This window comes from Physeter macrocephalus, chromosome 4 (genome assembly GCF_002837175.3).
Source record: "Physeter macrocephalus isolate SW-GA chromosome 4, ASM283717v5, whole genome shotgun sequence".
Classification (NCBI taxonomy): domain Eukaryota; kingdom Metazoa; phylum Chordata; class Mammalia; order Artiodactyla; family Physeteridae; genus Physeter; species Physeter macrocephalus.
In genome coordinates this window covers 86,213,922-86,227,285 of record NC_041217.1, presented here as the reverse complement: position 1 = coordinate 86,227,285, position 13,364 = coordinate 86,213,922, and the positions used below count along the sequence as shown (strand labels likewise).

At 48.4% G+C, this 13,364-nt stretch overlaps 2 protein-coding genes across 5 annotated transcripts in view; one reads left to right on the top strand and one right to left on the bottom strand.

Annotated features, from left to right (window-relative positions):
• The window catches only part of CEPT1 (choline/ethanolamine phosphotransferase 1), a 38,963-nt gene extending 37,356 nt beyond the window's left edge, over positions 1 to 1,607 (top strand). The window contains exon 9 of one of the 2 annotated variants that reach the window (XM_055084385.1): positions 1,537 to 1,607. In XM_055084385.1, coding sequence (XP_054940360.1) covers positions 1,537 to 1,560 — 24 coding nt within the window. In that variant the 3' untranslated portion in view covers positions 1,561 to 1,607. Of the gene's footprint in view, positions 1 to 295; positions 1,481 to 1,536 lie in introns of those variants that run through there. The other variant, XM_055084386.1, reaches the window with a different exon arrangement.
• Positions 1,556 to 13,364, bottom strand: part of DENND2D (DENN domain containing 2D) — an 18,778-nt gene continuing 6,969 nt past the window's right edge. For 2 of the 3 annotated variants that reach the window (XM_007101691.4, XM_007101690.4), the window contains exons 4-12: positions 12,654 to 12,723; positions 11,864 to 11,941; positions 10,660 to 10,800; positions 9,057 to 9,205; positions 6,496 to 6,673; positions 3,616 to 3,657; positions 3,125 to 3,209; positions 2,558 to 2,797; positions 1,556 to 2,080 (exon numbers count right to left, since the gene is read on the bottom strand). In XM_007101691.4, coding sequence (XP_007101753.1) covers positions 2,004 to 2,080; positions 2,558 to 2,797; positions 3,125 to 3,209; positions 3,616 to 3,657; positions 6,496 to 6,673; positions 9,057 to 9,205; positions 10,660 to 10,800; positions 11,864 to 11,941; positions 12,654 to 12,723 — 1,060 coding nt within the window. In that variant the 3' untranslated portion in view covers positions 1,556 to 2,003. The remainder of the gene's footprint in view (positions 2,081 to 2,557; positions 2,798 to 3,124; positions 3,210 to 3,615; positions 3,658 to 6,495; positions 6,674 to 9,056; positions 9,206 to 10,659; positions 10,801 to 11,863; positions 11,942 to 12,653; positions 12,724 to 13,364) is intronic. The other variant, XM_028489014.2, reaches the window with a different exon arrangement.

The following is a 13,364-nucleotide window of genomic DNA, read 5'->3' as shown; positions in this document are numbered from 1 at the left end:
GCTTGCTAGCAACTTCTCCAGCATCTGGGGTAGAGAAGTACATACAGGAAAATGCTAGGGCAGATCAAATGTTACAAGCTAGGACAAAGGAAAAAGAAGGAGGGATAATTAACTAAAGTTATGTCATTGTCTTATTATATTAGATAGAGCAAATGTTAATTACCTGCAGTGGAAATTGAGGTCTGGAGAAGCTAAATGGCATACCAGTGTCACAACAGTTACTCCTTTTCCAAATGGGGACTAGAATCTAGATCTTCTGAATCCTAATCCATTGTTCTCTCCTACACCACACTAGGTTTTAGTGGGCTGAAGCTACAAACTGAGGTTCTAGAATCTTTTTCAGCGTAAAGGAAATCTGGAAGACGTTCAGGTATTTGGTGTGTGCTTCCTTCAGCTCTAGATAACCATCCTCATCATATCAAGGGTACTTTTATAGTAAACCTCAGCTGGTCCTAATTCTTCTTGTGATCATATTGTATATGATTTTGATACCTGATTAGGTATCAAAATCATCTGAAGAATTTTTAAAAATACAGGTTCCCAGGTCCTATCTCTAGAGATATTTGGTAGGTTTGAGATGGGGCCTCATATTTTCATAAGCTCCCCCGGATTCCAGTCCTTGTTAAACCTTTTGAGTTACAACTAGGCTTAGGAACCACTGCCATAAACTACCTAAAAAGGTGCAATAACTCTTGGAAGCTGTGAAGAGTAGCAGCATAGTTAGGGGTGGCATGTGGACGGTAGAACATGTGCCACCTGCAGTAGGTCTCTGTGACCCTAAAATAAAATTATATTGGCTTTAACTTCAATTTGGTAACCCTAGTCCCCATCCCACCCTCCAACAACATTTGTGTTCTTTGTACAGAATGCAGGGGCCTCTGAGGGCCACACTCACATACACACATTAAAAAGATGGAATTTTTGAAAAACAAGATGCTTCTAAAAGTTTCCCATCCCTTACAGTGTTTAAACAGAAACCGTCCGTAGAGATACAGAGGGAAGAAGGACCAGGTGGCTACTAAACTCATTTGGACTTCTAAGATTTTGATTCTCTTTTCTCAAAGAGAAAAAATGTCAATGCGGGGATCCCTCTACCTTTAGCTAAAGAGTTGAACTGGGCTTCTCAAAATATTGAAGTTGGAAGTAGGATGTCTAAAATGGAAAGTTCCAAACTGGAAGTGATGGGCAGACAGACCTATTGATGGAAACAGTGTAGTGTTCTTCACTGGCTTCTGTCAACTGAAATTCCTACCCTCAAGTTACTCGACTGCAAATGCTTCACTCTGGCTAGCAGCCTTTCCTCCCAGGATTCTGGACAGCACACCGAACTAGAACCAAGAACTGCTGCCATGTCCCCAGTGCTGTTGCTGCTTTTACCAGTATCCCTCACCCTTCCTATTAGAAGGCTCTGCTGACCCCTGTAATTCCACCACTCCAAACAGTCCCAGAGTTCTGGGCACTATTGCCAGGTCCTCTACTTCTAGTGCAGTTTATTCTCACATCTATTGCCTTGTTTTCCTGGTTTTCTCTCCATAGTGGAAGCCAGAGATACACATTTAAAGAACAAGAAGATTTTCGTCTTTATTCTTATCCTCACATGTCCACAGACCTCTTCTTTTATGTGGAGAAACTGAGCCTTTGGGCCACAACTGCTTTCTCTTTTGAGGATTTTGTAAGAGAGGTTCCTGGAAGAGGGCAGTTACAGCAACTTCTAAGACTCTACAACACCTCTACTACTGTTTCCTGCCCGGTGTCACCTCTGCAGGAAAGGCAGCTTTGTGCCCAGCTCTGTGAGCACAGAGGTCAGAGCCTTCCAAAGTCTTGAGAAAGCTGATTCCAGGGATCCCAAACTCAAGACACCAACTTGAAGCGAGACCTGGTTACCAGGACTCGGAAGAAGGCTGTGGATTCTGCGGGCTGAGAGCTTCACATCCTACCATGTTGGCAGGGGCCAAAGTCCACAACTGGCCTATAGGTCTAGTCACTTCTGTTCACCACAGCTCTTATTTCAAAGTCTTTTCCTTTGGTTTCTTCTGTTTCTTCCGTTCCTCGTATTCAAGTATTTTCTGTTGGAAATAGCCTGTGGGTTCAGATACACGTGTTAGAGACATCTAATCTGGCCAGGCAGACTTAAGGTGAGCTCAGGAGTGAGGGTCAGGAATATCCTCTCTGCTGTCCACGCTCCCTGACTACACCCACATTCCTGCCAGGATGCCCAAGCCCTCACAGGCCTTTGGAGATACACGTATTTGATTTGGCCCCAGAGGGGGCCTAAAACAAATAATAATTAGTAGGAATTAGCTCCAGACTAAAACAAAGAGCATACAGCCTCCTGCTGGCTGATGAACAGCAACTTCTGCAAAAGTATCAGCCCAGGAGGCATTTTCTTAGGCTTCAGGTTCTTTCCTTCCAGCCCCACTTGGTAAGATTACAGCTATTTTTGTGGGCCTCTAGAGAGAAATGCTCTTTCCTCCCCTCCCCTTCATCATAGGGCCACACCTGACTTGGAGGCAGTGACCCTCTGGGCTTGGATTGATAGGGGCCTGTCACTGTATACCTGCAGGAGGGTTCTTGCTCTTCTCAGCTTCCTGGATGAAAAGGGAAAAGAGCTGTGTCTTCACAAACTTCTTCACAAATCGGCGGTTGGCCTTGGAGGTCAGAGCCTTATAGAAGGCCCGTTCTTGGAAGTGGCCTTGCCCGTTTGCTTCCCGCTTGATGTAGGAAGCATAGTGGCCCACAGTCTTGACAAAGAACTGCACAAAAGGGCCTGAAACATGCTCATTGATTTGTTCAGAAGCTGCAGGGAACAGAGACCATCTCAGGATAGTGGAAGGATGAAACTACCCACTCTTACCTCCAGTGGCTTTTATTGCAAGCTGAAAGCTCTTGGAGAAGGGGTGAGGTAGGGTTCATAACTACTGATTGACTGATTAAAATGGGAGACTAGATATGGGTTCACCATTGCTTTGGAAGAATAAAATCTCATACTCGCCCTAGAATCAAGGCCTCTGGGACTAGCCCAGGACTGCTGAGTGAATTTGTTTTAGTTCTGGAAGGGAATTATTGGGAATCATGCCCTCAAGCTCTTAGGAGAAAGCCAAAATAAGAGGAGCCTAGGACTTACTCTGTGACCCCTTGATCCCCTGACCAAGAGATTCTAAGATGTCCTCCTGAAGCTTGGGTGGTAGGATGTCTTTTTCATCACCAACCTAGGAGACGACAGAGGCAGCTCAGAGGTTAAGCAGTCAGGGAGGAGGTGTGGAGTGAAGTATTGGCAGAGAGTGTGAGGTGGGGATGAATTCTACACCCCACTCTTCCCCCCCAGGATAATTGGCCACATAGAAGAGAAGCAACAGAAGCTTTGACTCTATAAACACTAGCAAGTTTCTCTGTCCCTCTGGTGCTTGGTTTATATCTTTGCCCTAAAGGCACTAACACTGACTGCCTTGTGAAGTCATCTGTCTTTGTCATGGGCTCCTTGAAAGAGGAGAGATCTTGTTAGCCTGGATTCTCACTCAACAAAAGTACTTAAAGTTTGTTAAAGTGGAACATCAATGAGACTAGAGCAATTGAATTGCTGGTGGGTCTGCAGGGGATCTGAACCCAGACACTTACTGACATTAAGAAGGTTCCTTCACAAAGATTCACCAACAGGACCTGAAAAAAACACAGAACTGCTTGATCTCTTCCCTTTTCTCCATTTCTGCCTGTGGTTGTAACTTTCAGCCCAAGTAGCAATAAAATCAGCACCTTCAATTCTCATTTCCTGTCTGATACTCTCCTTTCTCACCACCCCCTCCTTCCTGGGAAAAGGGTGTGAGGGTGTAGGAAGCAGGAAACAGGAGAGAGCTAAGGAAAATGGAATATACAATATGGGTAAACCATAGCCAGTCACTCCCTTAATAAAACATTGATCATGGTAATGGCTTCTATATATGCAACATTTAGTACATGGCACACATGGTGCTTTGCACACTTTATCTCATCTAATCTTCCCAATGCTCCTGTAGAGGCAGGTACTGTGCCTGTTCTGCAGATGAGGAAACAGACCCAAAGAAGCTAAGCTGCCTGAGGTGATACTGCTAACGAATAGAACAGTTTCCAAGCCTAGGTTGTGCTGTCCTTGGGACTGCATCTTTCTCCCTACAACTCTCCTTCAACTCCCTTCCTTCTGGTCAGCTTTAGGACAGGGATGGACATCTTTTGATTTTTTTAATGCTTACAACTTTATGTACAATTGCCTGGAGTTCCATTTTTAAAACGCCCACAGAGCTTTGGGCCTTCCAGGAGGAAACAGCAAGAGGAGGAAATGAGCCCAGGGTCAACAGGAAGAGGGAAGGAAAGGCAGTAACCTGTGTCTATAGGCTGCAGGTAGGACAAGCACAGGGCTGGAACTTGGGAGACCTGAGCTCTAGTATCAGCTCCATCATTGCCTGAGAGGCCTTCAGTCCAGACTAGAGATGACAAACAGGCATCCTGCTGGTTGGATTCCAACCTACAGATCTGTTTCTTTTTGCCTCAGAGAATTTTTAAATAATTGAATTAGTTTCCAATATTTAAATTGGAAAATTTCACATAAAATTTGGATTTGGGGCTTCTCCTGAAAAGTCAGGAGCTCTAACACTGATCCATATATAGATGGAACTGAGTTACAGCTGCCCCCTTTAGTCAAGGCCTGTGCTCAGCAGTTTGTCATAATCCCCCAAAGCCTGTGTTGGCCATTTAAATGCTTGCTGGGTCCCTCTTTTCAGTTTGTGACCCTTGGTCTTGACAGGTGGGTGAGTGACCCCTGCATGCTCCCTTCTCCCAAATAAAAAGAAAGAGAGGAACTGGGAAGTGTGCCGAGAGACAGAGCAAGCACTGTAATTATCCATCATCACGGGAGAAAAGTTGAACTAGTTCAGGCCTGAAACCACTTGTATACATAGGCTCAGATGCCTTCACTCAGGGCAGGCTGTTTACTTCGAGGGCTGGGAGGTAAGAGTGTGTGAAGAAATTTTTTGTGAAGTTGTTCCCAGAAGTCTTTCCAGTACTTGGAAAGACTGTCTGTCAAGCGATCCCTTCCAGAGAATGGACGTGGGGAGTCAGGGAATCCCCCTCCCCTTCCCTGGCCCCTAGCCCTCTCCCTTCCTCACCCCCTGCCCATTTCACGGAGCAGCTGCAGAGGAATAAAATAGGCCAAAGGCTCTTACAGAGCAGCAGCCGGAGTCTGAGTAGCCTTCGGGTGTCTTCCCGCCAGGCCAGTGGAGGAAGAGCCACAGCTTCCGAGGAGATGGAGCTGTAGCATCAGGAAGTTTCATAACTTCTGGGTATGGGGCATTTTAAGTCATTGCTAAACATGGGGCTGATACTCTGTCCCAGTTAGTCACAAGGCAAATACTGGCTCAAAGGGCATGTGTACTCAGCAGTCCGGAGGAGGGTTGAGCGGGCCAGCAAAGCAAGGAAGGGAAACAGAGCCTGCTTCTTTACCTCCCAGCAGCACTCTGTGGAAGAAAGGCTTTGGTTCTAGCTGTGCTAGATTCCATCCTTGCCTGTGTGGCTTCAGATAACTCAGTTGAGTTCTCTGGACCTCAGATACTTCTTATGTAAATGGAGGAAGTCCTCCCACTAGGGTGGGTTGCAAGCCTTCAATAGCTTACCACTAGGCCCTGCCTCTCCCCTTGGTAGGCCCTTTTTCTACACAGAGGGAGTCAGTGGTTAGCCCGTGCAGACAAACCTAAGTAGCTCTTCTGGCTTGAAATTATAATCACGTGCTATCTCTTGAAAGTTCCTATTGACAACTCAAGCAAAGCACATGTTTTGAGTTGTTCTTCCAACCCTGGAGATAGATTTATGTTATTAATGCCTATTTTCACCACTGAGCTTTCTGGTGTATCTGGAGGCACTGCCAAGAAATAAGAAGCTGACAGAGATCAAAGGGAATTTGGACCTATATCCTCATTAGCCAACTGAGCTCTGAGCTAATCAGAAAGATGACCCTTGCTACAAAAAAATAATCTGCAGTTTCAAGACTCATTGTTTGCAGGAAGGCTATGTCAGTTCACTTCTAAGCACCATGAACAGCCCCCAGTGGGGTGTGTGTATTGTATAGACCAGCTGTTGTATAGACCAGCTGTGCTCGTCCATTCAGAAGAAAAATGGGACACCTGGGGCCTGCTCATTAGGACTAGCTGGCCTAGGACAGTTGGGTGAGCCCTGAATAAGCCACGTGCTGCCCCTTAAGCCCAGGGAAATCATTCAGGAGGAGGGAGCAGACACTTATTGAGTATCACCTATATGTCAGGCACCAGGCTAGGTGCCTGCGTTATGCAGATTTTTTCCCCCTAGGATCCCTAGGAACTGAACATAGTCATTCCGATATTACAGATGAGGAAGCTCAGGCTTAAAGAGGTTAAACAACTTGCGGCAAAATCACCCAGCTGTTAGTAGCAGAGCTGGGATCCGGATCCAGGTCTGCCTGGCTCCAAATCATGCCCTCTTCTTGCGGCATCATACCTCTTCCATGGGGCTCTCCATAACCTCCTGCCGAAAGCGCATTTGGACTCCAACCATGAAGGGAGTGGGGCAGCAGACAGTGGCCAGAAGGCTCTCGGGGACAACAGGGATGTAGGTGTGGGCCCAGCTGAAGGGGTAGAGCAGCGCCGCAGCAGCATGGATGCACTGAGACAGTGTGCTGGGGACAGGGCACAGAGAGTGAGAGTCAGAGGGGCCTCCCTGCACCTCCACCCCCAAGGACCCACCACTACAGCCCACCACTGACAGCAGCTGCTCATGCTGCCTATAAAAGCAAGTCTGGGAGCCATGCCGGTCACAGAGCTTGTGACTACTTGTAGCTGGGAGGAAAGGTAAAGAAACTGGGAGAGGCTGAGGCTCCTCTCATCAAGGATGGGGCCTCTGTTTGATCCTTCTTTTCCCAGTTAGTCTTCTCAACTCACTTCCGTGGTGGGCGGGGGGTGAGGGGTGCCGGGGGAGTGACTCTAAAAGGGGAGGGAAGAAGAAATGGCTTCATTGTTCGAGTCCCTTCTCTGTGCTTATCACTGTGCTAAGGATGTGGATACCAGGAGTGTAAGACTGGCTCTGCTTTTAAGGAACTCAGTGTAGTTAAGGAGACGAACGTGTAAACATTGGGGTGCAGCAGAGAGGTCAAGCCTATTTCCTCCTTATGTCTCATCCTGAGTCTTTAACTCTCACAGCTCCCTCTGACCACTCGTGGTTATTTCAAGTTACCAGGTTGGTGCCTGAGTTTGCTTGGGAAATTCCTGGATTCCAGGAACCTCTGACCAGCAATTCCTACCCGGAAAGTCCCACAGAAGTGGCTCCTCCACCCTTCCCAATGAAGCATTCCCTGTGTAATTACTGCCTAAGTCACAACTTGGGCCCAGCTCCCCCAATCCCTCCCCCCTTTGCCCCTCCAACACACACACACAACCCCCCTTTCTGTCTTCTCTATTTTCCACTGGCTTTCATGGCTCTTCATTTCTCCAAATTACCCCAAAGCCAAAGCCAATCAAAACACAGATGCAGAAACCTTGTTTCAGCTCTTGGTATGGAGCTCGCACTTCCTGAGTTAGAAAGATGGAGTCTCTGAGAGTCTCGCCAAGGCTTGGGCTGACTGGAAGTCCCCTTCCTGCCTGAGCTGCAGAGATCTGAAACACTCAGTGTAGGAAGGAAGTGGGGAGTGGTGGAGTCTCCCTGAAGAAAGTTAACGCCTGAGAGATGAGTCTTGCCGGCCTTTGCCCATGTCCAGGCCAGAGTCCCCTTCACTTCCTAAACACTGATCTTAGGGGGAAAAGGCCAGAATCCCAGCTCCAGCTGTGACAGAAACTTCTCAGTTCCCTACAGGGCCAGAGAGTGGAAGAGCTACTTCCAAAGCAAAAGATTACACCACTTCCCACAACGATTGGCCTACAACTGGTGCCTTTTTGGTTATCACTGATTTTTACAGAATTTTCAACCCACAGACCCCCATTGCCTGCCCAAGCTTCCTTTCCTTTAAAACCCATAACATTCACCTGGCCCTCTGGCCTAACATTTGGGTCCCTAATATCCTTTTCTTCTTCTTCCCTAAAAGATAAAACCAGGATTGTCAGCCCAATATAAGCACCTTTCTCCATCCCGAGACATAAATAGGTCAACGTTCTACTGTCTTACGATTTTTCTCCCTTCTCTATTCTGTCACACATCTCCCCATGTCTTTCTCAGACTTGAAGCCCCTAAGAGGTAGAGACCAAGACATGATATTATTCTGCTTCAACTATACACAGGGATATACTCAACTATGAACTTATTATTAAGAAAAACTGCTAGCACTTACCAGTGTGTGCCTGGTAGAGTGCTAGTTACCTAATGTGCATTACTTCATTTAATCCTTACCACACCCTTATGAAGTAGCTACAGATCTCCATTTTACAGATAAGGAGATCATGACTTCAAGAAGTTAAGAACCTAACCTAAGGAACACCATGTAGCTAAAGGCAGAGGAAAAGAACCTGAACTTTGTTCTGCTGATTTCACTATCTGTGCTTTCTTTTCAAATGGGGATAATTCTACATTCCCTTAAGGTCTAGGACCATGTCTTATTTGTCTGTATCTTCCTGATGCTTGGCATCTGGTAAACAGTTGACACACAATAAGCGTTTGTTGAATGAGTGAATAAATGGACAAATGACATGTGTTTGCCACTAAGGATAGTGTGCTTGACCTCCATACCACTATATGACTTCCTGCCCTGTCCTCCCTCAGCCTTTCAAGAGCAGAATCATGTCTGCATCCACCCTAACTGGTCTCCTCCTGGGCTGTCACGGGAATACTTCATGTATTTCTCAGAGCTAAATCACAAACCTCCTTCAGGCTTAGGCAGTGATCAAGTTTGGAGGCAGAAACAGGGAATTATAACAGCTATTTTCTAGGCTTAGTGCAGATCAAGGCAGGGTGGCAGGAGGGTGGGGAGCACACAGGTCCTACAGCCTGATTTCCTTTGAGAACCCTCCGGTCTATTCCTTGGAACCCAGGGATGCCAGTCAGTTGAGGTGACCCCGCTTGGTGGCTGGACCAACCTGAGACCTTCTGCCAGGAAGATGATTTTTCTCTCCAGCACTGCAGAGGCAAAGATCTGAAGAATCTGCTCAAAACTGAGACAGCGCAACAGAGAACTAAAATCCACGTGCTCTAGGTGGGAGTCCAGGGGCCGCGTCAGCGAAATGAACTGTGGGGAAACCAGAGAGAGGGGGAGTCACCACACTGAAAAATCACACAAACCCCGGAAAGCTGGGTCTCTACCAGCCTCCACCCTATCTTCCCCAAAGGAGTACATCTGACCGTGCCTCCCCACTGCTAAAAATCCACCCATGGTTTCCCTACGCTCTGAGGATGACACCGATGTAATCCCCTACGTGGCCCACAAGGCCCACCTCTCTCACCACCTGCCTCACCTCGCTTCCCCACATCAACTCCTTTCCGTTCCTTGAGCATGTCATGCTCTTTCTCGCTGGAGGTTCTTCCCTCCCCTGGGTGGCCTTTCACTCTTTTTAAAAAAAATTAACTTTTTAGTTTTTTATTGAAGTATAGTTGATTTACAATATTTTCTCTCTTCATTCTTATCCTCCTTTATGTCTCAGAGGCCTTCACTGGCCACCTAATGCAAGGTGTCAACCTATGTTTCTCATCATTTTCCCATGTAGCATCCTGTTTTCTTTTCATCACAATCATACAACTTTTAATTATTTATTTGTGTGTTTACTTATTTAAGTCTTTAGACTTTTAGCTCCATGAAGTCAGGGACCACATTCATTTTATTTACTGCTTGGTAGCCAGAAAATAGTATAAATTGGTGCATAGCTAGCCTGCCACACTTTATTTTTTGAATAAGTGAACAAGCCTAGCCCCTCCCCTTATTCTGATATGGGGAAGCAGAGGACACACAGATTATCCAGAGTACCAGGGGTCAGGACTGGAATTCTTGAAACAATGCAGCCGCATGGCACAGGGAGATCAGCTAGGTGGTTTGTGACCACCTAGAGGGGTGGGATAGGGAGGGTGGGAGGGAGGGAGATGCAAGAGGGAAGAGATATGGGAACATATGTATATGTATAACTGATTCACTTTGTTGTAAAGCAGAAACTAACACACCATTGTAAAGCAATTATACTCCAATAAAGATGTTAAAAAAAACAACAACAATGTTCTACTTGCTGCTTTGTCTGCTTAGTGTCTTAAAACAATAGCATCCCCACTGTGGCATGGGTGGGGACTCAGGGGTGGGGATGTGTGATAAGGAAAAGACTGGTGGAGGCCATAAGGTAGAGATATAGGACAGACCCAGGAAGATAAGTGAGGTAATGGGGAAAAGTGGCAGTTTGGTGGCTGGGGGCAAAGGCCATCCTAATACCAGGAGCCTCAGCTTACATGGTTTATTTATTATAAATAAAAGTCTTGGTGGCTTAAACAGTAACTAGGTCCTTGTGAGCATCAGATTGGGAGGATTAGAACACTGGGGTTTGACTTTCAGCTCTGCCGCCAATAATTCGAGCCAAGCCCCAGTGCCTGTCTGGCTCAGTTTCTCGGCACGTTAACCTGGTGACTGGGAGCACTGTGATGAGAGGTGCCACAGGAACACTTCCCCTGCAGTCAGGGAGGGTCTTGTCCATTTTGCTCACCCACCTCAGTGCCCGAGTCAGGGATGAAGCTCTTGAGGGTGACAGTCTTCCCAGGAGCAGGGAAGGCTGCCTCTCGGAGGCCCTGCATGAATGGGTAGATGGCTGCCATGGAGATCTGATGCCTCTTTTCCACTTCATCCAGGATCTGTACGGAAGAGGACCACGGGAAACACGACTCAAAGGGATGCTCCCAGGCTGGTAGCTGAGATCTCATGTGTGAGGCTGCTCCCGCCAATCCTTAACTGGTTCTATCCTCCCTGGCAGAAACCAGTCTGCTGTTTATCTCCTGCCCAAGACCTGCTTTTTCTCCTAGCCTTCTTCTTTTCATCTTCTCTCTACCGATCCATATTCCTTCCTTCTCCTAACATCAGCACGAGCTACCTTCCCCTGGAAGTCATTCTAGAGTAAACTCATCATCCCTGATGGTACCATGTTCATTTGTGCTAGATGGAGTGGGATACTAGAAGCTGGGCCTCTTGGGTGCCACTCTGCCCTCCAACTTCCACCAGAGACTCCCCAAGTCCAGGGATGGCCTTCATCCACAGAACCCTGCACAGATGAACCATCCACCCAAGCCAAGGCTGATGGAGTATATTACCTTCATCCTTCAAGGGACCTGCCTGGGGCAGAGCACACTGATGCTCTTATCTGGCCACTAAGACATGCCGCATACATTCGGAAGGACTCCTCTCTGATCCCAGCTCAGGAGTACTAGCACTCAAATTAGCTCCAGCAGAAGTCCTGGAGACCTCAACTTCCCCCTCTACCCTGGAAGAAGTCAGCGTGAGTCCCCCAAGCCCCACTGTATAATTGTCTTTATATCTGTTTAGCATTCTGTCTTCTTCATGTATCATGTCATCTGAGCCTCACACCAACCCATGAGATAGGAAGGTGAGGGATCATTACATGCATTTGACAGATGAGGAAATGGAACTCCCAATTCCTAACCTGGAGCTCTACCCATGTCCCTCTCCAGCTGCATTCTTACCTGACTAGACAGGGAGCAGTGGGCTTTCTAGCTTCAGTTCCTACTTTTCCCTAAAGCCAAGTCAAGCCCAATCACCTCTCTGCCTGAATCTCCCCAGGGTGCCTCGCCTGACCCCGACTGTGGGGGAGGAGCACAGGGAGCACGGGCAGGGCAGGCAGCCAGGCGGACCTGGAGGCTGAACAGGCCCAACCGGCCCCAAGGAATCCCGTTCCACCACTACCTTGGAGAACAAGCCGAAGCAGCCAATGCAGCTGATGATGCAGTACACCCTGGGGAGGCGAGGACCACGGCCGGCGGGCTAGGGAGGGACAGACAGGCTCCTTCAGTGCTGCAGCCTCCCCAGGGCCTCTACGCAACTGGGGCTGATGGGGCACAGGGCTGGTGGCTGGGGCTGGGGGATCCAAGATGAATGGTGGGCTGGAGGGAGAAAGACCTGGCTGTGCAGAGGTCCCACTCATGGGAGAGGCAGCAGGGAGGCCAGAACGGTCACCGAAATCCAAAGAAAATGGCCTTGAGGGGGCTGATTGGCTCAAGGGCGAACACTGCCTGCATCGGCACCAGCAGTATCAGGGGTGAGCAAAGAGGGAGCAAGTGTGTTGTAGAGATGAGGAAACAGCTAGGGAGCAGGGCGCTATGAAAGTGACCTGAGAGTCCAAGGACTGAGCCTCGTTGTCCAAATCCCAGGCCACGCTGTGGGAGGCAGGGGCCAAGTCAACGAGGCCTGGATAGAGAGGGTGGGGAGCGGGTTAGAATGAAGCCTCCCCCCGAGCTGGGGAGAGTAGAGACCAAAGCATGGCAGCAAAGGTGCCCACGGTGGGTGAGGAGGGGCGTGTGTCCCCATTCTTGTGAGGTGGCACAGGGCACTAACATGGAAGCAGGTACTGGGCTGTGCTCTCTCTACAACCACCTCTGCCAGGGAGCCTTGGCTTTTGCAGCTGAGGCTTGAGCAAACCCAGCTGTGGAGTAGAACAGGATGCAGAGAGGAGGGGGCAGTTCTGAGCTGCACAAACCAAGAGGCGCCTGCAGTAGCCAATCTTCCTGCTGCCATCCACGTTGGTCAGAACGAACGAGAAGGTCTCCCTGAGGAAGAGCAGACAAGACCTGGTTTTCACTTGCTCACTAGGTTCTTTTTTTTCCTTAAGATTTATGATTCAGTTATTTATTTTTATTTATTTTTGGCTGCATCGGGTCTTCGTCGCGGCGTGCAGGCTCTTCGTCGTGGTGAGAAGGCTTCTCTCTAGTTGTGGTGTTCGGGTTTTCTCTCTCTAGCTGTGGCACGCAGGTTCCAGGGTGAGTGGTCTCCGTAGTTGTGGTGCAAAGGTTCCAGAGCACGCGGGCTCTAGTTGAGGCATGAGAGCTCAGTAGTTGTGTCTCAGGCTTAGTTGCCCTGTGACATGTAGGATCTTAGTTCCCTGACCAGGGATCAAACCCGTGTCCCCTTCATGGTAAGGCGGATTCCTTACCACTAGACCAGCAGGGAAGTCCCTGCTCACTACATTCTAAAGCAGGAAGGCAGTCGGCATCAGAGCAGGGCTGAGGGGGGTGAGGAGGGTAAAGGGGAGCTGCTGATTAATCCTGAGAGTAATTGTAACATCAGTAATTTATTTAAAGTGCTTATCGGGGGCTTCCCTGGTGGCGCAGCGGTTGCGCGTCCGCCTGCCGATGCAGGGGAACCGGGTTCGCGCCCCGGTCTGGGAGGATCCCACATGCCGCGGAGCGGC